This window comes from Phoca vitulina, unplaced genomic scaffold, assembly GCF_004348235.1.
Source record: "Phoca vitulina isolate PV1807 unplaced genomic scaffold, GSC_HSeal_1.0 scaffold47, whole genome shotgun sequence".
Classification (NCBI taxonomy): domain Eukaryota; kingdom Metazoa; phylum Chordata; class Mammalia; order Carnivora; family Phocidae; genus Phoca; species Phoca vitulina.
Window position 1 is genome coordinate 11,837,965 of NW_022589750.1, and position 27,047 is coordinate 11,865,011.

The 27,047-nt window shown below is 47.0% G+C and overlaps 1 protein-coding gene across 1 annotated transcript in view; it reads right to left on the reverse strand.

Annotated features, from left to right (window-relative positions):
• Positions 1-2,750: 2,750 nt before the first annotated feature.
• NT5M (5',3'-nucleotidase, mitochondrial) overlaps positions 2,751-27,047 on the reverse strand; it is a 40,535-nt gene continuing 16,238 nt past the window's right edge. Inside the window, exons 4-5 of the mRNA XM_032431749.1 lie at positions 7,171-7,285; positions 2,751-5,792 (exon numbers count right to left, since the gene is read on the reverse strand). Coding sequence (XP_032287640.1) covers positions 5,650-5,792; positions 7,171-7,285 — 258 coding nt within the window. The 3' untranslated portion in view covers positions 2,751-5,649. The remainder of the gene's footprint in view (positions 5,793-7,170; positions 7,286-27,047) is intronic.

Here is a 27,047-nt window from a genome sequence, read left to right on the forward strand (position 1 = left end):
CAATTTCAAGAGTGGGCTGTGCTGCCACCTGGTGGCCAAGCCAGGATAAGCGCCCCTGGTTCCCATCCGAGCCTCCAGAGCCCACACAAATCCGACCCCACGGCGGGGGGGGGGGGGGGGGGGGGGGGGGGGCCCCCCCCCACCGATTTCACCACCTTGTTTCACAAAGCAAGTCTGTTTTCTCCAGGGAGGAATAAACGTCCTTATTGCCTGCAACCCTTTCTCATGTCACCATGGAAGCTGACCAGCTCTGGAACAGGCTGAGAGAGAAGTGGCTTTGCAGAGAGGTCCCAGCAAGCTGGTGGCAAACCCAGTCTCCAGACTCCCTGTTCCCAGACCCTCCCACTGTCAGGCTGCCCTCTGGCTCTTCCCTGCAGGCTCTGGGAGCTGACTTCAGAGCCCATCTCTGCCCACTGGGTGGCCCAGGGCTTGTCAATTAACCTCTCTGAGCCCTGCTTCCTGGGCAGGTTGTGGGAGAAACCAAATATATGTAAGCTAAAACTCTATAGATAATATCAAGCAGATACATGCTTGATATTAACTATGACTGATAACTGTTTTTTTAATTGCCAACTAAAACTAACTCAGCCTCTTTCCACCTAAAATGGTCTTCTTTGATCTCTAACTCAGGCTCTTTCCAGAGGCGTTCAACTCTAAATCCTCACTCCTGGAGGGGCTGAGATCCCCTCTTGCTCGTCAGAGGGTCTCCCTCGTTTCTCTCCCAGCCAAGAGGACATCTGGATCAAGGAGCTGGCTTCCGCTTGGAGCCCAGGTCAGGGCTCATGTCTCCTGGCTAGAGGCTGTGAGCCTCACCCTACCTGCTTGCACTACTGAGTCCCTGCTTCAGGGCTAATGAGGGTCTCCTCTTGGCCCAGCCAGATTGGGTGGTCCCCCGACAGCCCTCAGCTCCAGGGCCACTTGGGCCCTCCTCGGCGGCCACCTAATGAGCTCCCAGCCAGGGTCCTCCTCCATCTGCATCCCCCACACAGGCATGCAGGGACCCTGAATTCATTCCCTTCTGGGCCAGAGGGAGAGCTGGGATCTTGGGGGCCACCTCGGCCTCACCTGCTCAGTGGCTCCCCTGCCTGTGAAACTGGCCTCCTCAAGCAGCTGGATTGGCTGCTGGAATTTCTAACATCCCTCTCACACCCCTGATGCACACACTTGCGAGAGGGTGGGGGGTCCCTTCCCAGGACCCTTCCTGCTCATCCTTGCTCTAGCTGTGGTCACTCATCCCAGTACCAGCAGGCCACGTTCTCTCTAGTGAGGACTGACCCAGGCCATCTCCTCCTTCTTGCTCACCCCATGGACTCCCTGTTCTAGACAACACATGCCTGCCGTTCTGTGGGGCAGTGGGACCCCTGGCTTTGCCTGAATGGCAGGAGTGCAGGGGAGGACCACTGGCAAATCAGGGGCCACAGGTCATGTACCAAGTGTCATGCATGCTCTGTTATATTCGTCCTTCTGCCTGGCCTGCAGAGGAATCAGTGAGCTTCCCCCCCCAACCCTGCCCCCCTTCTCTTCCACCTCTTTCTCTCCCCCCCTCCCCATACCCCCTTCCTCGGGCTTGTGACTGAGGGCCAACTCAGCCAACTCTCCTGACTTCTAGGCAATGCACAGGTCTGGCCTGAACCTTTCCCACCTGCCCTCGGGTCTGCTGCGGGCTGAGTGCCTGAATACTCACCTTCAGATGGAGGCCCATCCCTTGAGCACTGACTCAGCTTTCACCACGAACACCTGAGCACTTAGGGCATTCCAGATTGGAGGACAGTGTCATGTAGAGGTCACAAGCCCCAGAGCACAGTTGCCTGGGCTACAATCCTGCTGGCACCACTGACCCGGCACGGCCTCGGTGGGGACGCTTGACTCTGCTGAGACCACAGCCCCGTCAGTTAAGTGGGAGTGACCGCAGGAGGGTGGTTATGAGGCCATAGAACATGCTCATCAGGCTCTGGAACACCGTAAGTGCTAAGGAAATGATCATTGCTAAGGTTATGATTTTGGAATGGGTCCCAGTGGGGACACCGTGGCCCAGAAGACTGAAGAAACTACACTGTGTCTTTCTGCCTAAAACCCCTGGCTGACCTGGAGGCCGTCGCTCCTTCCAGGGGCTCTGGCCCTAGGACCCAGAACATTTCCAATGTTTTCAAAGGGGCAACTCTCCACTTCTGACCAGGGCCGCCTCATCTCAGGGCAGGACAAGCTGGCTTTCCTACCGGGAGGGCGGACTTCCTTCGCTGCAGTCCATTCAACGGTTCTAAAGCAAAACATATGCCTCTCAGGCTTTGAAGAAAGTCACCTTCATTCCAATTGTGTGTATCCATTTGACAAGAACAAAATCATAAAGCCTCGCAGTCCTGGCCTCTGTCATCGGCTGTTGCGGGTGCCCCCCCTCACCGGCACAAAGAGGGTGGTGACGGGCCCCACGGCAGAGTGAGTGCCATGGGGTGGGCAGCCGTCCATGCTGGTTACCTGCCCAGGTTCTATCTCCTACCTCCCCTTTCTCTTCTCTGGCTTCCAGTTCTATGGCTTCCTCCCTCCCACACTCCCTTCTGCTCCTCGGCAACACCCTCCAGCCCCAGGGCCTCTGCACCGCCTTCCCTCAGCCAAGAGGGCTCTACTCTCTTCTACCCAGCCCTCAGGTGATGCCCCCTGCTGGAAGGGGCCTCTCCGGGATCTCAGGCAGCCCAGGGCCCCACTCCACTTGCCTCCCCCCGCCCCCCACCCCCGCAGCCCCCAGACCTCTCCTGGAGCACTGGGTATAATTACAGTGAGTTCTGGATGGCCTGTCCGGCGGGGCCACATTCCCAAGCACTGACTAAAGCATCCTTGCCCCGCAATTATGTTTTCTCCTTTAAACGAATCAGGCAGCTGAAGAGGTGAGTGCTACCTCACAGTGAGTGAGCTTCGATGAGCAAAGAATGAATTCAGCGATTTGTAGCTTTGGAGTTTTTAAACTGGCCTTTAAAAGTCCTGGTGGCCATCAGTTGAAAAGGAAAGGTTTGGGGAGACTCGGAGCACAGCACCCTTGCCAGAGCTCCGAGAGAAGCAGATCTAGAATCAGGCCCTGCCACGGGCTGGGAGTAGACAGCTGGCAGATGCGACGGAGGGAGTCCCCAAGAGGGGGCTCTGTGCCCTGGCCTCCCACCCCACCCCTCCTCATGCCCGGAGCCCTAGAGCTCCCTGCAGTTCACCAGGGGCCAGGAGCAGGGGAAGAAAAGGCTGCAGGAGGTGAGCAGGCAAAGGGGTCTCACTGCCCCCAGCAGGGCACAGGCGGGAGCAACTGTCTCCCTCTGACGGAGGTGGCCTGTCCCCCAGACGGGGGGCTCTAAAGCTGACCTCGGGGGGACAGGCTAGGTCAGCAGTGCCAGCACCCATGGGTCCAGTGACCCCAGCACGAGGATGAGGAGGGGATTCCCTTCACCACTGCCATCACTACACGAAATAAAATGCCCCCACATCCACACACCCCGCATCCCCACCACACATCCCAGCATGCCTCCCACCCTACGCTTGGGACACTCCCTGGGGAGGAACCAGATGTGGCCGAGAAAAGCCTGATGAGATTAAGTTTCTGTCCTCAGCACAATGAGGCCCCAAGACAAAAATGAACTAAGTGGCTTTTTTGTTTTGAGGGCACCAGGCTGGCTGGGTCTGGTTCACTGCTGTGGCCTTGAGCTAGCACCAGCCCCAGAGCAGCAGGTGCTCTGTGGGTCCTCCTCCCAGCCAGAAGGTCAAGTCCGGGCAGAGCGTGGTTCTCACCAAGCCAGAGGCTGCAATGCCCTGCCGGTCCTGGGCGATGGGATCCCAGGGGGTCTCCGCATGACCACCAAGCAGAGGAGGCTCTTAGGAGAGGGCGTGAAGGCTCAGTGGGCAGGCCTCTGCTGGCGACTGGGGCGTGGAGGCCACAAGACACAGGCCCAGGAAGAAAGTACATCATGCAGGTGGCACGGTCTCCTGGCCCTTAGACAGTGGCCTTGTCCTCAAGTGGGTGGCAACAGAGGGTCTCCGGGGAGCAGCTGGGGAGCCAGCCCTCCAGGGTCTAACTCCTCCCAGAGCTACAGGCTGGGGTGGCCAAGACTCCCCAGGACGCTGCCCTGCTTGGTCAGGTGACGCAACCCCAAATACACTCCTCGTAGGACGGGACCCGCAGAGCCCCCACCCCACCCCCCGAGGGCTACAGCCACCGAGGTGGGACACCGCCGTGGAAGACTGCCTTTGATCAAGCCGACAGTCCTTCCTTCCTCATCTGGATGACCAAGCTGGCCTGCGAGCCACAAAGCCCCGAAGCTCAGCCAGCCCGAGCTTCAGACACTTTTCCCTCACCTTTTCTCCCACTTGACGCCACCCCGTGGGGCAGCCCGAGTGTGCCTGTCACAGGGGCCGCCCAGGAGGCCCCCAGAGATAGGACAACTAGGGGTTCTCTGCAGGGCGGTGATGGGGACGACAGCAAGTGGGGGGGCGAAGGTCTTCAAGAAAGCCTGGGGAGGTGATGGTAGGTTCAAGTTGCCCCTTCCCGGTGGGCGAAGAGCACAGAAACCGAAAAGCACAAAAGAAGAGGGTGACCTCCCCCGGCCCCTTCCCCACATGGCTCCTGGGCTCTCATTAGGAACATTGTATGGGAGAGGAGCAGAGAGTGGGGTGCTGTGAACTGGGCAGAGCAGGAGGGGCTGGAGGCCGGGGCGGGGGGGCATGCATGGCAAGGCGGCACGTGAGAGGGGGACCAGTCAGCGTGGTGGGCGGCCTACCCAGGGGACCACCATGGCCACCAGCTCCTCCCTCAGCCCATTCCTCCTTGGTCCCACGCAGCATCCGTGGTGAAGTGGGCGGTGAGGCCGCGCCCTCCTCAGCGCCCTCAGCAGTGCAGGCGGCCCCCCAAGTACTTACAAGGTGTGCAGCTGGGTGCCCAGGCACCAGACGCCGGACGATCTCGGGGCAGGGGCTAGAGGGGGCCACATCCTCGGGCGACACGTGAACCGCATTTATTTGGCCGGCCTTCAACAAATGTTCAAGGCTGCTGACTGCTGGGCCCTGAGCAGGGCCCCAGGGACAGGGGTGCGTGAAACCTCTCGGCCGGTCCCAGGCAGGGCGGCGTGCGGCGCCCCCAGCACAGAGCCTGGCGTGCCCTGGCACTCGGGGAGTGTTTGCTGAATCCACGGTGGGCCCCCGGGCGGGGGTGGGGGGAGCGGGGCCCCGGCGGGAGGGGAGGGGAGGGAGGGGCTGCGGCCCAGACTGTGAGGGCTCGTCCCACCTGCTCCTGCTCGTAGCCCTCTCACCCCGCCAGCACCTCACTGCCAGCACCATGGCCGAGGGGCCGCGGACACGATGGGGGGGGGGGACTTCCCTGAGGGATGGGGGCAGGACTGCTGGCCCTCGGCTCCTTCCGGTCTGGGGCCCCTTTAGCCCCGTGCAGCCTGGCCCTGGCCCGAGGTCGGCCTGCACCGCCTGGCCGGACGTGTCTTGTCCAGGGCCCTTGGGCCAGCCCTGCCCCGAGATCAGTTTAAGGCCTGGCAGGGCTGGGGAGAGCGGGGAGACATGCAGTGGGCCCGGGCCATATGAGAGGGACCCCCACCCCGCCCCCGGGGGGGGCGCTGAGCTGGGAGCCCTGAGGTCAGGGGCCCCGCGGCGGAGCCCAGAGCACAGTCGAGCTCAGCGGGGCCGCTTGCTGTCCAGGATGGCCTTCCAGTCGTCCGCCCACGAGTGCAGCCTGCGGCCGGGGGGCTGCAGCTGCACGTGCCGGTTGTGACAGGCCGTGAAGAGGATGTGCTCCCAGCTGGGGTTTGGCTCGGCCCCTGTGGGCGGGAAAGCAGCGCCTCAGTCCCCGGAGGCCCCCGAGCGTCCTCAGGCAGGCTTCCCAGTCCCCGTCCGTAAAGTGGTGACCACACTAGCGCCTGTCCCGACGCAGGTGGCCAGGATTACGTGAGCCTGGCCCACGGGAAGCACGGGGGTGGGGGGGGGGGGGAAGGGGGGGTGGCACCTGGCGGATGCACCGCACACGGGGACTTCTGTGCCAGCCATCACGGCGGCCACCATCGGAGGCTGAGCCCTGCTGAAGCCCGGCCTCTGCCCTCCCGCGGGCTCAGCCTTCCCGCAGCTTCCCGGCTCTTGGCCGTGGGCCCCACGAGCCCCCCCACGCTCCCATCCCTCATGTCCACCTCTGTGCACTGGCATTGACTCCCTGGCTCCTCCTTGCACAGGCCTCTCCCCTGCTCCCCCGTGGCTGGACACGGAAGCTGAGCGGGGTGCTGGGGCCCCCCCTCTGTGTGCCCTGACTCTCCTTGGTTCACCGCGTGGTCTGGGAGGTCAAGGGTGGGCACGCCCACGAATTCTACCCTCTGGACACTGTGACTAGTGCAGAGATGCACATGCTTCCTGAGGCAGCTCCAAATGCCATCAGGGAAGCAATATTCTGTATTCTCCCACTGAGGTGTCCAAAAGAATAGGATTTAACCCTGAAACTGCTGACAGCTACCGAGAGGAGAGAGCGTGCGTGCGTACAAAGACAAACCAGAGCAGAGCCGGGAGACAAAGAACCTGAATTTGGACTCATGTTGTTTGAGCTCCTTGTTTCACTGTGCCTGAAGCCTCCCTACCTCACCTTTCCAAGTAGGTGTGCTAATAAATCTCCCCTCTCCTTTCTAAGCCAGTTTAAGGTTTGTTTGTGTGTTTGTTTGTTTGTTTGTTGGGAAGGAGTCACCTAGAAGCAAAAGGGATAAATACAGTTCCAAAACCACCTTCAACTAAAGAAATGATGCTTTGCTCTTCTGTTTTACATAGTAGCTTCACTCCAAATTGCTCTTGGGGAAAAAATGGCTTTGGTGCTAAAACCAAACTTTTGGAAGCCAGTCTGGCCCTCATTTTACATAAGAAAGGCAAGGCCTCAAGGTATAAAGGGACTCATCTGAGGCCACCCCATGAGTTACCCCAGGAGCTAGGACCTGCTTCTCCTGACTCCCAGTGGCACCCCTTCCAAGGCTGGATGCTGAGAATAACCTTGTCTTCCTGCTAGGGAAGGGGCTCGGCACTGGGCCTGAGGCTGGAGGCCTAATACACCGCTGGTGATCAAGTGGGGACCACTCAGGACAGGGGCCCTGAGGCCAGCCCCGCATGCTGTTTGTCCCGGCAGCTCTCAGCTCCACACTCGCTCCTCACCTGCCGTAGGCCACTTGCCTGTGATGTCTGGCCTGTCGTCTATGAGAAGGTCGGCAGAGACCACGGTCTTGTCTGTGGCCAGCACAATGTGATCCAGAAAGTCAGAGCCAAAGTGCTTCTCCACCCAGGCATACTGGAACACAAACAGGTAGGGGGAGAAGAGAGTGCCGTCAGACCTGGGCACAGACGGAGCTGGGGCCCGGCCAGGCTTTCTCAAGGAAGAAGGGCCGCCATCAAGGAGATGAGATGATCCCACAGGCAGCAGAGAAAACGGATAATCCGGAGATGGTGTGACTTGTCCGTGTCCCCACAGCTCCAATCCTGCCCATTCCTGGTCTACGCAATCCAACACTCATGCCATGATTGCCTTCTCTGATCCCCGTGTGCATGCACTCTGTTGGGCTCTAGGGACAGAGGCAAAGGGGGACAGAGCTCAAGACACACTGAAGCAATTCATTAGATGCCTCCAGGGAAACTGCCCCCAAACAGCAGTCTGCAGGGCCCCTGACCTGCGTGGGGTGCAGTGCAATGCGGAGGCAGGAATGGCCCAGGGCTAATGTTTCCAGCATACCTACTCCGCAAACACTCACCACCCATCATCTTATCTAAGCCTCAAACAGCCGATGCAGCAGGCAGCATTCTCTTCATTCAGTCCCTTATGCACCCAGGGTCTACTGAGCGTCCACTAGGACCTGGAAGCCCCCGGTGTGTAGGAGAGATGCTCTCATGCAGTCCACATTCTACAATGCAGGAGACACAGCACACAGACAAGCAAATTCAGGTGGAACAGGCCTCCCAAGTAATACAGCAAGGAGCTCTGACAGAGGGCAGGGAGAGAAGGCCTCTCTGAGAAGAGACATCTGCAACTAGCCACGCAGGACGTGGCAGAGCCTGGGTATTAAAAGGTCTAGAAAGTTCCACACAGAGTAACAAATGCAAACGGTGCAGGGCAGGAACACACTTTGGAGTTTATCTGAGTGGCTGGAGTGCAGAAGAGAAGCGGGAGGAAAGAGAGAGGCAGGGGGCAGGCCAGGTCCCATGGGGCCTCGCTGGCCTTGGTGGAGAGGGACTCCTTGTTCTCAGTCCGCCAGGCATCTATTAGAGCTTGGTTTCACAAACTATCTATGGAGAAGGAGTGGTTGTTTTCTAAATTCCCAATTTAGAATGGCCAACAAACACATGAAAAAATGCTCAACATCACTAGGCATCAGGGAAATGCAAATGAAAACCACAATGAGATACCACCTCACACTGGTCAGAATGGCTAAAATTAACAAGTCAGGAAACGAAAGATGTTGGCGAGGATTCGGAGAAAGGGGAACCCTCCTACACTGTTGGTGGGAATGCAAATTGGTGCAGCCACTCTGGAAAACAGTATGGAGGTTCCTCAAAAAGTTAAAAATAGAGCTACCCTATGACCCAGCAATTTCACGACTAGGTATTTATCCAAAGGATATAAACATAGTGATTCAAAGGGGCACCTGCACCCCAATGTTTATAGCAGCAATGTCCACAATAGCCAAAATATGGAAAGAGCCCAGATGTCCATCGACAGATGAATGGAAAAAGAAGATGTAGTATTATATATATATACAATGGAATATTACTCAGCCATCAAAAAACCCGAATTCTTGCCATTTGCAATGACACGGATAGAACTAGAGGGTATTATGCTAAGTAAAATAAGTCAGTCAGAGAATGACAAATACCAGATGATCTCACTCATATGTGGAATTTAAGAAACAAAACAGATGAACATAGGGGAAGGGACGGAAAAATGAAATAAGACAAAAACAGAGAGGGTGGCAAATCATAAGAGACTCTTAACTCTAGAAAACAAACTGAGGGTTGCTGGAGGGGAATTAGGTGGGCAGATGGGGTAACTGGGTGACGGGCAGTAAGATGTAAGTGATGTGATGTGATGTAATGTACGTGATGTAATGAGCCCTGGGTGTTATATGCCACCGGTGAATCACTAAACTCTACCTCTGAAACTAATGATATACTATATGTTAATTAAATTGAATTGAAATTAAAATTTTTTTTAAAAAGATACGAAATCCAATCATGTGTTTGGATGCTGCATCCATGTCAAATGGCCATGAAAGTTTCCACCCACATCCAAGTTCTGTGTTTCTCTGGTCTTGGGCCGGCACCTGTCTGTAGACCACAAGTGGAGCTCCAAACATGGGTTTCGTTTAGGAAAAAGACTCTAGATGTACATTTTTAAAGGGTCATGGTGGCGAATCAATGCCGTACAAACCAACTGAAGCTCAGAGAGGTTCAGCGAGTGGCAGAGCCCCGTTCAACATTGGGTCTGCACCTCCAGAGCCCACACGCTGGTCATGAAGAGTCCCCAGCGAGTTGTCCAGGCCATCCACGGTAAAACAGGGATAATAACAGTATTGCCTCATGGGACCCCTTTGGGGATTAAATGGGAAAATGTACATAAAAGTCTTAGCCCAGTGCCTGGCTCACAGAAAGCGCTCAGTACTAGGCAGCTGGACAAAGGCTTCTAGCTTTTGGTCTTATCTCTCCTCTCCTGTGGTTCTGATGTGTCTGAGCTCCGGGGCCTCAAACGAACCACTCAACCTTCTAAGACTCACTGTCTTCACAGTGGTGTTGATGTGATTACATTAAATCTGTGTCGGACGCAGAGTAATGCCTGACACATAGTACTTACTCAATAAATGTCATTATAGTTAAATTTTAATAGCCCCAAATTATATGTAAAAAAGCTACTAGAACAAATATGTTTTTCAAAATAGCAGGATACGGGGCGCCCGGGTGGCTCAGTCGTTAAGTGTCTGCCTTCAGCTCAGGTCGTGATCCCAGGGTCCTGGGATCGAGGCCCACGTCTGGCTCCCTGCTCCGCGGGAAGCCTGCTTCTCCCTCTCCCACTCCCCCTGCTTGTGTTCCCTCTCTCACTGTCTCTCTCTCTCTGTCAAAAAATAAATAAATTCTTTAAAAAAAAATAGCAGGATACAAGGTCAATACACAAAAATCACTTGTATTTATATACACTTGGATATTGAAATGAAAGAAATAATACCTTTTACAATAGCACCAAAAATATGAAATAGGCTGACTACACACTTAGAAATAGTTCAGATGGTAAATTCTATGTTACGTGTACTTTACCACAATCGTCAAACATTTATTTTTTTTTAAGATTTTATTTATTTATTTTAGAGAGAAAGAGGTGTGAGCAGGGGGGAGGAGCAGAGGGAGAGGGAGATAATTTCAGCAGACTCTGCGCTGAGCACAGAGCCCGATGCGGAGCTGGATCCCACGACCCTGAGATCATGACCTGAGCCAAAACCAAGAGTTGGATGCTTACCCTACTGAGCCACTCAGGTGCCCCGACAATTTTTTAAATGAAGAATAAAGCTGGAGAGTTCACACTGTTTTCAAGAGTCACTATAAATGGGCACCTGGGTGGCTCAGTCAGTTAAGTGTCTGCCTTTGGCTCAGGTCATGGCCCTAGAGTCCCGGGATCAATCCCGCATCGGGCTCCTTGCTCAGTGGGGAGGATGTTTCTCCTTCTCCCTCTGTTCCTCCCCCCACTTGTGTTGTCTCTTTCTCTCTCTGTCAAATAAATAAATAAAATCTTAAAAAAAAAAAAAGTTGAGATGCCTGGGTGGCTCAGTCAGTTAAGTGTCTGCCTTAGGCTCAGGTCATGATCCCAGGGTCCTGGGATGGAGTCCCACATCAGGCTCCTTGCTCAGCCGGGAGCCTGCTTCTCCCTCTGCCCCTCCCCCTGCTCGTACTCATTCTCTCTCTGTCAAAATAAATAAATAAATTCTTTTTTTTAAAAAGTCACTATAAAACTACAGTAACTGAGATAGAGTGGTATTCACATAAGGATAGATATTTAGATCAAAGGTACAGAATATATTTAAGAAACAGACCCAAAGGTACCAAGGTAATTCAACAGAGAAAGGCGGGGCTTTCCAACAGAGGAACAGCTGGGTACCCATAGGCCAAAAAAAGAAAAAAAAAAACAAGACATAAAATCACACACATAAAAACCTCTATTTTTCACTCCTACCATATATAAAAATTAACTCAAAATGGACCAAAACCCAAATATAAAACCCAAAATTATAAATGCTGCTCTTCAAAAGCCACAGTTAAGAAAATGAAAAGATAAGCCACAGACTGAGAGAAAATATTTGTTAAAAAACCCATTATCTGATAAAGGACTTGTTTCTAGAATAAAGATTTTTCCCAACTCAAACTAACACAAACAGCCCAATGAAAAATCAGTCAAAAAATGTGAACGCTTTATCAAAGAGGACAAATAAGCACATAAGAGATGCTCAACATCGTTCATCATTAGGCAAACACAAATCAAAACCACAATGAGATATCATGAGGAACCTACTAAAACAGCTGAAATAAAAAAGATGGACAATACTAAGTGCACACAAGAATGTGAAGCAACCAGACAACCCCTACATTGCTGGTAGGAATGCAAGACGGGACAGCCGCTTTTAAAAATAGCTTGGGGCGCCTGGGTGGCTCAGTTGGTTAAGCGACTGCCTTCGGCTCAGGTCATGATCCCAGAGTCCTGGGATCGAGTCCCACATCGGGCTCCCGGCTCAGCGGGAAGCCTGCTTCTCCCTCTGACCCTATCCCCTCTCATGCTGTTTCTCTCTCTCTCTCTCAAATAAATAAATAAATAAAATCTTTTAAAAAAATAAAAAAAATAAAAATAAAAAAATAAAAATAGCTTGACAGTTACTTTAAAAGTTAAACACACACCTATCATACAAACCAGCCAATCCCACCCTGGCTATCTGCCCTAGAGAAATGAAAGCACACGTCCACCCAAAGATGTGGACATGAATGTTTATAGGAACTTTATTCATAGAAGCCAAAAGCTGGGAACTCCCCCAAAGTCCATCAACTGGCAAATGGATAAACAAACGATGATTACAGTCATACGGTAGAATTAGATTCAGCAATAAAAAGGAATACGCTCTTGATACATGCAGCAACATGGATGAAGCTCAAAGTATTATGCCTTCAAATGAAAGCCAGACACAAACTATATGAGTCCCACTATATGACACTGTGTAAGAGGCAAAAGTTTAGCCATGGAGGACACATCAGTAGTTCACTCTTACCAACAATACCAGAGAGGGAAGACGCAGAGAAAAGGGCTGACTGAAAGGGACACAAAGGCGCACTATTTTTTTTTAATTTATTTTTTAAGAGCAGTTTTAGGTTCACAGAAAAATTGATCACAAAGTACAGAGAGTTCCCATATAATTCCTGTCCCCAAATATGCACAACCTCCCCCATTACTGACATCCAACAACGGGGTGGGGCGTTTGTTACACTCAAGGAACCTACATTGACACATCATTATCATCCAAAGTCCATAATTTACATGAGGGTTCACTCTTGGTGTCGTACATTCTATGGGTTTGGACAGAGGTATAAGGACGTGCATCCACCATGAATAATTTCATTAATCTGAAAATCCTCTGCTCTCCATTTATTCATCCCTCCCTCCCCACTAATCTCTGGCAACCACTGATCTTTTTACTGCTTCCATAGTTTTGCCTTTTCCAGAATGTCATATATTTGGAATCATACAGTATTGTAGCTTCTTCAGATGGGCTTCTTTTCACTTAGTAATATACATTTAGGTTCCTGCACGTCTTTTAATAGCTTGTTGGTTCATTTCCTCTTAGTGCTGAAAATATTTCTCTACCTGGGGTATACCACAGTTTCTTTATCCATGTAGGATATCTTGGTTGCTTCCAAGTCTTGGCCATCATGGATAAAGCTTCTATACACATCTTTTTACAGGGTTTTGAGTGGACATATGTTTTCAACTCATCTGGATAAATACCAAGGAATGTGATTAGCAGATCATACAGTTAAGAGTAGGTGTCGTTTTGTAAGGATGTGCCAAACTATCTTCCCAAGTGGCTCTACCATTTTGTATTTCCACCAGCAATGAACGAGAGTTCCTGTTGTTCCACATCCTCTCCAGCATTTGGTGTTGTCAGTGTCCTGGATTTTGGCCATTTTAATAAGTGCATAGTAATATCTCACTGTTGTTTTAATTTGCAATTCCCTAATGACATAGGATATTGAGCACCCTTTCATGTGCTTATTTGCCATCTGTAAATCCTCTTTGATGAGGTGACTGTTCAAGACCATTTTTTCAATAGGCTGTCTATTGTCTTATTGTTGAGTTTTCAGAATGCTTTGTATATCTTAGATAACAGTCCCCTATCAGTTGTCTTTTGCAAATATTTTCTCCCAGTCTGTGACCTGTCTTCTCATTCTCTTGACATCATATTTTGCAAAGCAGAAGTTTTTCATTTCAATGAAGCTCAGCTTATCAATTATTTCTTTCGTGAACTGTTCCTTTGGTGTTGTATCTAAAAAGTCATCATCATGATGTCCAAGGTCATGTAGACCTTGCTATAAATTGTCCACGAAGCACTGCTTTCACTGCATCCCACAAATTTTGATAAGCTGTGCTTTCATTCTCACTTCTAGATATTTTTTTAAAATTTCTATTGAGCTCCTTCTTTGAACCATGTGTTATTTAGAAGTGTGTTGTTTAATTTCCAGGAATTTTCGGATTTTCCAGCTATCTTTCTATTACTGGTGTCTAGTTTGAGAACATATATTGTATGATTTCTATTATTTTAAATTTCTAAGGTGTGTTTTGTGGTTCAGAATGTGGTCAGCCTTGATGAATGTCCCATGTGAGCTTGAGAAAAATATGTATTCTTCTGTTGTTAAAGTAGTCTATAAATGTCAATTATATCTAGCTGATTGATGGTATTATTGAATGCAACCATATCTTTACCGATTTTCTGCCAACTGGATCTGTCCATTTCTGATAAAGGGATGCTGAAGTCTACCACTGTAATAGTGGATTCATTGAATTCTCCTCGAAGTTCTATCAGTTTTTGCCTCACATATTTTGACACTGTTGTTAAATGGATACACTTTAAGGATTAGCATGTCTTCTTGGAAAACTAACCCTTTTATCATTATATAATGCCTTTATTTATCCATGATAATTTTCTTTGGCCTGAAGTCTGCTCTGTCTCAAGTTAAAATAGCTATTCTCACTTTCCTTTGACAGTGTTAGCACGATATATCTTTCTCTATCTCTTTACTTTCAATCTGTCTATGTCTTTATATTTAAACTGTGTTTCTTGTAGACAGCATAAGTGTGGGTCTTTTTTTTTTTTTACCCACTATAATAATCTGTCTTTTAATTTAGACCATTTAGACCATCGATTTTTAAAATGATTATTGATATAGTTGGATTAATATCTGCTGTATTTGTTACCATTTTTGAGAGAAAAAAACATTTTCTTTCTGCCTTTATTCTCTATTTCTGTTGTCTTCCACTCTTTTCTACCTTTCATGATTTTAATTGAGCATTTTATATAATTCCACTTTCTACCCTTTCTTAGCATATCAAGAAGCATGTACTTTTTTTTTTTTTTTTACTTTTCTAACTGGTTGGCCCAGAGTTTGAAATATACATTTACAACTAACCCAAGTCCACTTTCAAAAACATGCTACTTCACAGATAGTGAAAGTACATTATAATAGCAATATATTCCTAATTTCTCCCTCCCATCCCATGTATATATCATTGTTGTAATTCATTTCACTTGCACAGAAGTTATAATCATCAAATACATTGTTGCTAATGCTATTCTGAAAACAGTTAGATGAATTAAAAATGAAAATTTTGATTTTACCTTCATTTATTCTCTAATGCACTTTCCTCCTTCATGTAGATTTGAGTTTCTGACATATAATTTCCCTTCTCTCTGAAGAATTTCTTTTAACATTTCATGCAAGGCAGGTCTGCGGACAACAAATTCCCTCCATTTTTGTATGCTCAAGAACATCTTTATTTCTCCTTCGCTTTTTTTTTAAGATTTTATTTATTTATTTGACAGAGAGAGACACAGCGAGAGAGGGAACACAAGCAGGGGGAGTGGGAGAGGAAGAAGCAGACTTCCTGCGGAGCAGGGAGCCCGATGTGGGGCTCAATCGCAGGACCCTGGGATCATGACCCGAGTCGAAGGAAGACGCTTAACGACTGAGCCACCCAGGCACCCTTCTCCTTCACTTTTGAAAGAGAATTTTGCTGGAGAAAGAACTGTAGGTTGGTGGGTTTGGTTTTTTTTTCCCTCAATACTTTAAATATTTCACTCTACTCCCTTCTTGTTTGCATGATTTCTGAGAAGTCAGATATAATTCTTATGTTTGTTCCTCTACAGCTAAGGTTTTTTATTCCTCTGACTTCTTTCAAGGTTTTGCCCTCATCTTTGATTTTCTGTAGTATAAATATATGCCTAGGTATGGGTTGTTTTGTTTTTGTTTTTGTTTTTCCTATTTATCCTGCTGGGTGTTCTCTGAGTTTCCTGGATCTGTGGTTTGGTGTCAGATATTCATTTGGTGAAAAATTCTCAGTCATTTTTGCTTCAAGTATTCTGTTCCTGTCTCTCTTTCTTCTCCTTCCGGTATTCCTATTACATGTATGTTATACCTTTTCTAGTTGTCCCATGGTTCTTGGATACTCTGGAGGTTTAGTTTTTGGTTTTTATACTCCTTTCACCTTTGCTTTTCAGTTTCAAAGTTTCTACTGAGATATCCTCCAGCTCAGAGATTCTTTCCTCAGCTGTGTCCAGTCTACTTAACAAGCCCATTAAAGGCATTCTTCATTTCTGTTACAGTGTTTTGTCCTCCAGCACTCATTTTTTATTCTTTCTTAGAATTGTTTGCTCTCTCTTCAAACTGTGTTCTTTGCCTTTTAGTATGCCTTGTAACTTTTTGCTGAAAGCCATACAGATGTACTGGGTAGAAGGAACTGCAGTAAACAGGCCTTCAGCAATGTGGTGGTGAGGTGTGGGGAAAGGGACAGCGTTCTCTAGTCCTGTGATGAGCCCGTGCCCCTGGACTGTGAGCCTCACCAGTGTTTCACAGTGCTTCCCTCTTAAGTGGGACAGGATAGCTAAACGGGCAGGAGGAAAGGTCAGGTAAGTTCTGATAAAACTTCAGCAATTTAGGCTTTTGTAAAACAGTTTTTGTTGAGGGTAGGCCTTGTTAAATAGAATAGAATATTCTGGCACGTTTCAAAATAGTTACTTTTTCCTCCCCCTACCAGAAGTGCAAGGGAATTTTTTTTTCCTGAGCTTCACTATGAGAACCTGGGAAAGCTCCTAAAAGCAAAACTCACAACAGTGTGGGGGCCCCCGATGACTGGGGCCCGAGAGGAAGCATTTTGACTGTGGTGGTGATTATCCTTTAAGGAAGTAAATTTGTTGAGTTTCAATTATATCCCAATAAACAATGCAAAAAATATATATAGTAATAAGGCAAATGTTAAGGAATTTGAGATTTCTGCTAAATTGCCACCCAGAAAGGTTTTATGTTTATTTCCATCAACCCTATCTGAAAACGCAAACAAGTTGTTATAATTTTTAAACAATTATCCCTAATAGGAAAAAAAAATCACTTCAAGTGTAATTTCTTTCCTAATAAAGTTAAGTGCTCTGCGCGTAAGTTCACTGTAGGTTTTTGCTCTCAGGGAGCTTTCTATTCACATCCACAGCCCATTTATCTCTAGGGTGTTCACTGTTTCCCATGGGTGTAAGAAGTCTTTCAAGTCATCCCCACGGCAACAGTTAAGTCCATTTGGGTCTTTGTCACTGTCTTGGTTTAGGTCCCCCTTGTAGCCCATCTGGATCACCGCAGCAGGCTCTATGTGGCCTCCACTGATGAACCCCCTATACTGCTGCAACGAGTGTTCAAAAACACCAATGGGATGCATGACAGTTTTGTTTAAAGGTCCTTCAAAAGCGTCTCAGTGGCTGTACAAACTCAACTACAAACCTCAAGCCTCAAGTACAAACTCCTGATTACCAAAGGCTCCCTGCCTGCCTATTCAGTCTCATCTCTAGCTTCTCCCCTCTCATCCCAACCCCCCCCCAGGACCATCTCCCTCCCATGCCTCTCTGTCCTTACCCCCTACACCCCACACACCCCCAAGATCCCTGGAATTCCTCTTTGCCTTTGTACATGCTGTTCCAACCACTCAGAGCTCACTCTCCCACTTCTTTGTCTTCTCATCTCCATGATTCGACTCAATTCTTCCTTTCCCCAAGAAGCCACCCTGGCTTCCTCCTCTTGTGTGACCACAGAGCCTGTGACACAGAGTGATAACCACCTATCTTCCTAAAGCAGAGACGGGGCATTTTGTAAGCATTGTAGCAGATTGCTCAGTAAATGTTTGCTGAATGAATGCCAACCAAAAAAATTTACATTTTTATTGCAAAAGTAATGGCTTATCAAATAAAATTTGGAAAATCGAGAACGTTAGAGAAAGAAACATCTATAGTTGGCTGTATTTCCTTCCCCTTTTTAATTTACTATTTTAAGAAACAGTTCTAGTCAGGGCGCCTGGGTGGCTCAGATGGTTGAGCGTCTGCCTTCGGCTCAGGTCATGATCCCAGGGTCCTGGGATCGAGCCCCACATCGGGCTCCTGGCTCGGCGGGGAGCCTGCTTCTCCCTCTGCCTCTCTCCCTGCTCATGCTTTCTCTCTCTCTCTCTGTATCTCTGTGTCTCAAGTGAATAAATAAAATCTTTAAAAAAAAAAAAAAAAAGAAACAGTTCTAGTCAAACTGTATAGGCAACAGGCAACTTTATACAAAAGTTATTTTTCTGGGATCCAAGAATGCAGAAAAACTAATCAACCATAGAACTGTCCAGGGTTTCTGGTTTGAGAAATGTGTGTTGAAGTTCATTCTTTACTGCTGGACAGGAGAATTTGGGGACAGATAGAAACAAGGGGATGACACTTACTGCTATAGCAAGCATAGTGTCAGGTGCTTTATGTAAATTTCTTCTCCAACTTATTTTTTTAATTTACATTTATTGAGTTATAATTGACATATAACATTGTATAAGTTTAAGGAATTTGTGTTGACTTGATACATTTATATAATGCAATTTGATTACTAGTCAATTTTAATTATGCCCATGGAAGGTATTACTACAACTGTACTGACGAAGAAGCCAAGTCCCAGAGAGGTGAGCTGAGAAGCTCACAGGTGGGGCCACAGATCCAGAGGTGAAAGTGTGACTCTCAGGTTCAGCCAGGGCTCAGAGAGGTCAGGTGTCTGAGGGACACCTCTAGGGGTAAGTCAGGGCTTGGACAAGCATCATTCATTATGTTTATTAGCTGCTGTTTTGAAAGAGAGGCATTGCTCATTATTCACCTGATTACAATTTCAGTTCCTAAAAATACTTGGGGATAAGATGAATGTAGAGCTATCCAAGTGTAAAATGGTGTTGCCATTCCTAAACCAGAATCTGTCAAAATGACTGAAACTGAATCCAAACTACATGTGAGCACAAGAATCACAAGAAGGACTTTCAAGGGAGGTGATCTCTCAAGACCTACGGTATGAGCAGCAAGCTCATAAAACCAGTCACTGTAGGAGTGAAGAATTTACTGTGAGGATGATGAATGGGGGGAGGCGGGTGCTGATGAGGATAGTGCTGAGAAAAGACAGGAGGGAGAACACCCAGGGTAGTGACAGGGCCTGGAGCAGCTCCCTGACACCTCCTCACAGCCCTCTCAGAGCCATGTGGGTCCACAAGCAAAGACGCAGCTCAGAAATGAAGATCTGTGAGTTAGACACGGTCCTGGCTCATCAAATATTGGGTGGAATCCCCCCAAAAGTCTTGCTCTGCTCAGATGAGCAGATCCCAGGACAAGCCTCAAATCAGGGAGGGGATGCAAGTCCTGGGAGATGGTGGGGACAGGCCATTACCCAACAACAGGTGTCATCATTACTGGCCTACTTCATTTAGTGAAAGATGTGAAAAGTGGTGGCACTGAGCCCAAGATTTTCAGGGAAAGTGGCTTGACCCAGGACCCTGTACAGGTATCATGCACTTCTGTCCACAAACCCAATTAAGATGATAAAATAACCACATCTAAGCAGAAGAATAGAGTTAGTTTTGGAACTACCAGCCATTTGAACAACCAAATTTTTTTAGCTATAATTCACATACCATAAAATCTACCAATTTAAAGTATACAATTCAGTGGCTTTTAGTATATCCGCTATACCAAAACATGGCCTATCTTGCTAAATGTTCTGTGTGCACTGGACTAGAACAGATATCTACTGTTGTTGTGCGAGGTGTTATGTAAATGTCAACTTGGTCAAGCTGGTTGTCAGTGCTTGTTCAAGGGCTTCTACATCTTGACTGATTGGGGGGGGGGTCTACTTATTTTATCAGCTATTAAAACAGGGATATTAAAGCCTTGGATAAGAATTGTGAATTTGTCTATTTCCCCTTGCAGTTCCATTAGTTTTTTTAAATTTGATTTATTTAAACTAAAACAAATTGTTCACCCATTTCTCCCAACCCTCACCTCTTATAACCACCAATCTGTTCTCTGCATTTATAAGCTTGGATTTGGGGTTTTTGTTTGGTTTGCTTGTTTTTATTGTTTTTTTATTTTTTTTAAAGATTTTATTTATTCATTTGAGAGAGAGACAGAGGGAGCACAAGCAGGGGGAGAGGCAGAGGGAGTGGGAGAAGCAGACTCCCTGCTGAGCTGGGAGCCTAACATGAGGCTTGATCCCAGGACCTGGAGATCATGACCTGAGCCTAAGGCAGACGCTTAACCATCTGAGCCACCCAGGCATCCCTGCTTGCTTGTTTTTAGATTCCACATATAAGACATACAGTATTGGGGCGCCTGGGTGGCTCAGTTGGTTAAGCGACTGCCTTCGGCTCAGGTCATGATCCTGGAGTCCCGGGATCGAGTCCCGCATCGGGCTCCCTGCTCAGCAGGGAGTCTGCTTCTCCCTCTGACCCTCCCCCCTCTCATGTGCTCTCTCTCTCCTCTCATCCTCTCTCAAATAAATAAATAAAATCTTTAAAAAAATTAAAAAAAAATAAGACATACAGTATTTGTCTTTCTCTGTCTGACATTTCACTCAGCATAATACCCTTGAGGTCCATCCATGTTGTCACAAATGGCCAGATTCCATTATTTTTTATGGCTGAAGTCATATTCCATTGCATATAATAACAAAATTTCTTTATCCATTCACCCATCAATGGACACTGAGGTTGTTTCCATATCTTGGCTATTGTAAATAATGCTTCAATACACATAGAGGTACATATATCTTTTCAAATTAGTGTTTTTGTTCTCTTGGAATAAATACCCAGAAGTAAACTTGCAGGATCATATGGTAGTTTTATTTTTAATCATTTGAGGAACCTTCATTCTGTTTTCCACAGTGGCTGCATTAATTTACATTCCCACCAACAGCGCACAACAGTTCCTTTTTCTCCTTATCCTCACCAACACTTGTTATTGTTTGCCTTTTTGATAAAAGCCACTCTAACAGGTGCAAGATGACATCTCATTGTGGTTTTGATTTGCATTCCCCTGATAATTAGTGATGTTGAGCTTCTTTTCATGTACCTGTTGTATATCTTCTTTGGAAAATGTCTATTCAGATCCTTTGCCCAGTTTTTACTCAGACTGTTTGGTCTGGGGGTTGTTTGGTTTTTGCTCTTGAGTTGTATGAGTTCTTTATGCATTTTGGATATTAGCCCCTTATCAGATATATGATATGTAATTATTTTCTCTCATTCAGGCGGTTGCCTTTTCATTTTGTTGATGGTTTCCTTTGCTATACAGAAGCTTTTTGGTTTGATGTAGTCCCACATGTTTGTTTTTGCTTCTGTTGCTTATGTTTTGGTGTCAGATTCAAACCATTGCCAAGAGCTATGCCAAGGAGCTTACCACCTATTTTTCTTCTAGGAGTTCTATGGTTTCAGGTCTTACATTCAAGTCTTTAATCCATTTTGAGTTAATTTTTGTGCATGGTATAAGATAGAGGTCCAGTTTCATTCTTTTGCATGTGGCTGTCCAATTTTCCCACCACCATTTCTTGAAGAGACTGTCCTTTCTCCATTGTATATTCTTGGTTCCTTTGTCATAAATTGACCATATATGCATGGGTTTATTTCTGGGCTATTAGTTCCATTGATCTATGTGTCTGTTTTATGCCAATACTATACTGTTTTGATTACTATAGCTTTGTAATATAGTTTGAAATGAGGGAGTGCGACACCTCCAGCTTTGTTCTTCTTTCTCAAAATTGCTTTGACTATTGGGGTCTTTTGTGGTTCCAAATTTTAGGTTTGTTCTAGGACTGTGAAAGTTACTATTGGAATTTTTATAGCGATTGCACTGAATCTGTGGATTGTTTTTGGGTAGTATGACTATTTTAACAATATGAATTCTTTCAATCCATGAGTACAGAATATCTTTATATTTATTTCTGTCTTCTTCAATTTCTTTCATTAATGTCTTATAGTTTTTAATATATAGGTCTTTCACCTCCTTGGATAAATTTATTCCTCAGTATTTTATTCTTTTTGATGCAATTGTGAATGGAACTATTTTCTTAATTTCTCTCACAGTTCATTATTTTTTTTAATTAATTTTTTTAATTTTTTTTATTGTTATGCACAGTTCATTATTAGTGTAAAGAAATGCAACAGATTTTTGTGTATGATTTTTTTTATCCTGTAACTTTACTGAATTTATTGGTTCTAACAGTTTTTTGATGGAGTCAGTAGGTTTTTCTATATATAATATCATGTCATCTACAAATAGTGATAGTTTTACTTCTTCCTTTCCAATTTGGATGATTTTTTTTTCTTGCCTAACTGCTGTGGCTAGGACATCCAATATTCTATTGAATAAAAGTGTCAAGAGTGGACATCCTTGTCTTGTTCCTGATCTTAGAGGAAAAGCTTTCAGCTGTTCACCATTAAGTATAACATTAGCTGTGCATTTATCATATATGACCTTTATTAAGTTGAGGTACGTTCCCTCTATATATGCTTTGTTGAGAGTTTTTTTTTTTTTTTTTTTTTTAATGGATGTTCAGGGGCACCTGGGTGGCTCAGTTGGTTGAGTGACTGACTCTTGGTTTCGGCTCAGGTCATGATCTCAGAATCGTGGGATTGATCCCCATGTCAGAATCTGCACTCAATCTGGAGCCTGCTTGAGGTTCTCTCTCCCTCTCCCTTTGCCTCTCCCCTTGCTCACACTCTCTCTCTCAAAATAAAGAAATAAAATCTTTTAAAATAAATAAATAAAATGGATGTTGAATTTTGTCAAATGCTTTTTCTGCATCTATTGAAATGATCACATAATTTTTATCTGTTTTGTTAATGTATTATATCACATTAATTGATTTGCAGATGTTGAACCATCCTTGCATTCCTGGAATAAATCCCACTTGATCATGGTGTATGATCCTTTTACTGTATCGTTGAATTCAGTTTGCTAATATTTTGTTCAGGAATTTTGCATCTATATTCATCAGGAATATTGTCCTTGAATTTTCTTTTTTGTGGCATTCTTGTCTGGTTTGGGTATCAGGGTAATGCTGGCCTCATAAATGTGTCTGGAAGAGTCCCTCCAGCCCCCTTCTATTTTTTGGAAGAGTTTGAGGAGGGTTGGGATTAATTCTTCTTTGAATGTTTGGCAGGATTCACCAGTGAAGTCATCTGGTCATGGACTTTTCTTCTTTGGGAAGTTCTTGATTACTGACTCCATCTCCTTGGTAGTAACTGGTCTGTTCAGATCTTCTATTTCACCATGATTCAGTCCTAGAAGGTTGTGTTTCTAGGAAAGTATCCATTTCTTCTACAATGTCCAATTTGTTGGCATATAATTATTCTTAGTAGTCTCTTATGATCCTTCATATTTCTGTGGTATCAACCACAGTTGTATCAACTCTTTCATTTCTGGTTTTATTTGAGACCTCTCCTTTTCTATACTATAAAAGGCTTTTTCCTTTTATTTCACTTGATAGTCATTTTTAATATATAATTTACATATTATAAAATTCAGCAATTTAGAGTGTACATTTCAGTGTTTTTTTTAAGTAATCCTCTATGTTGTACAACCATTGCCCATCTAATCCCCAGAAGTTTCCATCATCCTCCCAAAAAACCCTATGCCAATTACCATGAATAGCCAATTATTTTATAAAAAGGAGTTTGGGTCAAAACATACCATGAGCCCCAGTTTTAGACTACTGGGTAGCACTAAGTGGGAGGTATCACCAGAGAAAGTTCCTGAATTGCTGGAGTGTGGCTCTACCTGCTCCCAAAAGAACCTGTGGTTTCTGCTGGTGGCAAGAGAAAGTGATGCACCTCTTAGTGTAAGTCTTATAAGAGGTTCAAGTTCTGGGAGCAGTTGGACAATGTGGTGTGAAATGTGTGAAGAAATTTAATTCATTATCTACATTTTTTTACTTGAGTTTAAGTGGAGAGGCTCGATGATGGGGTGGAAATGTTTGACATTGATTCTTAAAATCAACCACAGCATCTGAAAGACATATGATCAGGAGACCCGACTTCAGATGAAAAGAACATGTCCCACTGTTACAACCAAGCATCTCACTTAATCCCACTTGTGATCACTCACCTTGTGGAACGAGGGAAAGTAACAGTAAACTGTCATGCTCAAGTATGAAGAATTTAACATGGATTTTTTTTTAATCTCCTTGGGGGAAAACAACTAGTAAACCATGCTAAGTTCTGAGTCAGGTGGAATTAGAGAAGGGGGTGAGCATAGCACAGAGGTACAGAGTACAGACTCTGGAGCCAGACTGCCCAACCCTGACTCACCATGTCTTGCCACCAACCTTGGGCAAGTGACTTAACCTCTCTGTGCCTCAGTTCCCTCATCTTTAGAATGGGGATAATAATAGTACCTACTGCAAAGGGCTATTATGAAGGCTAATGGATCATTACAGGAGAAGCCCTTGCCTGCATTACTACCAACTCACGAGTCAGCTACTTCTGAGCCGGTTTGGGTTTAAAATGTCAGCAAGCTCCAGCCAGAAAGAAGGTTCTGATAAACTAAATGGCACCTAAGTCTGACTCCTTAGGTATGATAAAGAAGTTGACCTCTTAGCAATTAGGCTTCCCCCCTTTGACTGGGTCTCGAGAGGAATCAACTAAGGAGAAAAACTTCCACTTCGGCTGCCCAAGGCTGATGCTGCTCTGGGGAGCAGGAGCAGAGGGAAGAACTCTGTGAGAGTTCTGGGTCTTGAGCCCCCACTGGGACCACCATGAGGGCAAAACATCCATCCTCAGTTGATGTCCTGAGACTAGCCCCCGCACTCCCCCACCACAGGCACCAGGCAGAAGAATCATCAGCACCCGTCTGCCCCCAGCCTCAACTAGCCAAGGATGCAAGGTCCATCTACTAGGGATGGGAGAGATCATGGATGGTGGGAGAGGAGGTGGCTGGGGCTATTTTCATCTCTTCACAAGATACCATTGTCTGCCTTCCCCACTGACTTAGTTCTGGGGCGAGGGCGGGGGGCTGGAGGTGACAACATGGCTGGGAGATAAGCCTGTACCCCAGTCTGATCCCAACCCCACAGGCTCTAGGGCTACCAGCCAACACAATTCACCCGAAGTTCCTCAAACATACTCCGCATTTTGCTGGCTTCATGTCTTTGTTCAGTGTCCCACTTCCTCCACTGACCAACCGTACGTGGCCCGGCCTGGCCGCTGGGTGGGAAGGGTGTTCTGCCGGCCACCAGCACAACAGTGACAACATGCCCCTCCCTGCGGTGCGTGTCACAATGTGCCCTTCTTGTGGGAGCCAGGAATTCCACCTCCTGGAATCTATCCTATGGACATAATCACACGAAGATGTAGGTACGAGATGACTTCAGCTCTTAGCAATCATGCTTTTGAAGAATATTTGGTGACAGAAAAAAGGCTAAAACTCCATTAAGGAGAAAAAGGATACTAAACCACATGAGATTCAAGTTTTGTTAAAATATATGTATTATGTTTACTATGCATCAAAGAAAAACTAGAAAGAAACACCTCAAAATGTTAACAGGGTTTCTATCACTAGGTAGTAAGTTGGTAGCTGGGGTTTTGTTGCTTTTTTCCCTTTGTTTGGTCAGGGCATCCACTATCCACTATCACGGCGCCCCTTCCTCTGATATCAGCACCTCGATTTTTCTCTGCAAATACCCCTGTCCTTAATGGGACATCAGTCAGGATGCCTATGCTCCCCTGGCCAAGTGCCAGGACTGTGACCTGAGCTCAGCTGGGAAGCCTCTCTCCTGGGAACGGGAATCCTGGGCAGAGACACCCACAGATGGAGAATGAACGGGGCTTTGGTCTTCTGCGAGCACGTATGCTTGGGGAGACCGCCCGCCGGCTCTGGCTCCCAGCCTGCTTGTCAAGGGGCTGCTCCTTCAGATTCTCCTGTGATTCTCTGAGCAAACCAATAGTGTCCTAATAAACTCTACTTTCGTTCAAGTTAGCCGGACACCATTCACGTTGCTGCAACTGAGGGGTCCCAAGTGATATCCTCTGCCCACGTGTTCACTGGACTCCAAACCCTCGGCAGGAAGCATGTGCTGCTCGTGGGAGCGGCTCGGGGCACGGGCTCTGGGACGCATGGCTCTGGACCGAGCCCCGCTGCCTGTATGATCACGAGACCCAGGAGACAAGCCGCCTTGCCCCTCTCAGCCTCCTTCTTCATCTGTCAGACCAGAGGAGTCCTCTGTTTCACAGGGAGTTGCTGTACTAATTATAAAAGTATAGAGCTTGGCACATTGGGGGCATCGGATAAATGGCAAACATTATTACGAAGATATGTTTGATAAGCTTCTGTTGAACAAATGAATCTATTCATCCGACAACAAATCCTGGGTGTTTACAGCACGCCGGGCACGGGGACCCACAGTCAACAAGACAGACACGGTCGCTGCCCTCATGGGGCTTGCAGTCCGCTGGGGAGACAGACAGGTAACAGGACATAGACAAAGACGCGAACCCATTTCAAGTGTTTCTACAGGAAACAAGGGCTGAGGGATGGAACAGCAAGGCAGAGAAAGAATAAGCTTTAAGATACAGTCAGGAAATGGGGGGGGCAGCTAAGTGAGACATAAGGGATGAGGAGGAACGAGGCACACAGGGGTCCCCACATGTTTAGGGGCATGAAGCGTGTCCAAGAAATAGGAACATGGGAGCATCGTGAATGCAGAATCAGGAACTTATGATGATAGAGAGGTGGCTGGGAGGGGCTTGGCAGGTTTTGACGAGGAGTTCGTGTGTGTGTGTGTGTGTATGTATATATTTTAAAATTCTATTTTAAGTGCAGTGGGAAACTGTTAAAAGGTTTTCTAGTAGGGGGCTGACATGATCTACTTTATGAAAGACCTCCACTGGCTCTGGGTGGAAATGAACAGGCAGTGTAGAAGGCTCTCAGAGTGGTTCTGGGAAGAAATGCTAAGGTGGTGCGATGGAGAGAAAGTAGGAGGACGCCAGGTACCCTGAACAGGTACCCTGAACAGGACACCAGGTACCCTGAACAGGACACACAACTTGCTGATGCACTCGGTGTGAGGGGTAAAAAGCATGTCACCAGGATGGTTCCCTGGCTTTCAGCCTCAGAGGCTGGTAGACGATGCCAGTCTACCGAGAGGGGAGGGACAGACATGGGACGGGGATGTCAGGAGCCCAGGGACAGGCACATCAGGTTTGAGTTGTCCGGAGCTCAGTGCAGTCCCGGGCTGAAGCTGCACAGGTGCGATGGTGGGCAGAAAGATGGAACCTAGATCCAGAGGAATGCATGGATGACAGCCATCGCATCCCTCTTCCTCCAAGAAGCCCTGGATGATCGCCCTGATGGCCCGCTACAACCACAGCTGAAACAGGTGCTCCAGCTCGAGTTACTCACACTTAAGGGTGCACCTGCAGGACTTGTTAAAACACACTGGGCAGCTCAGAAGGT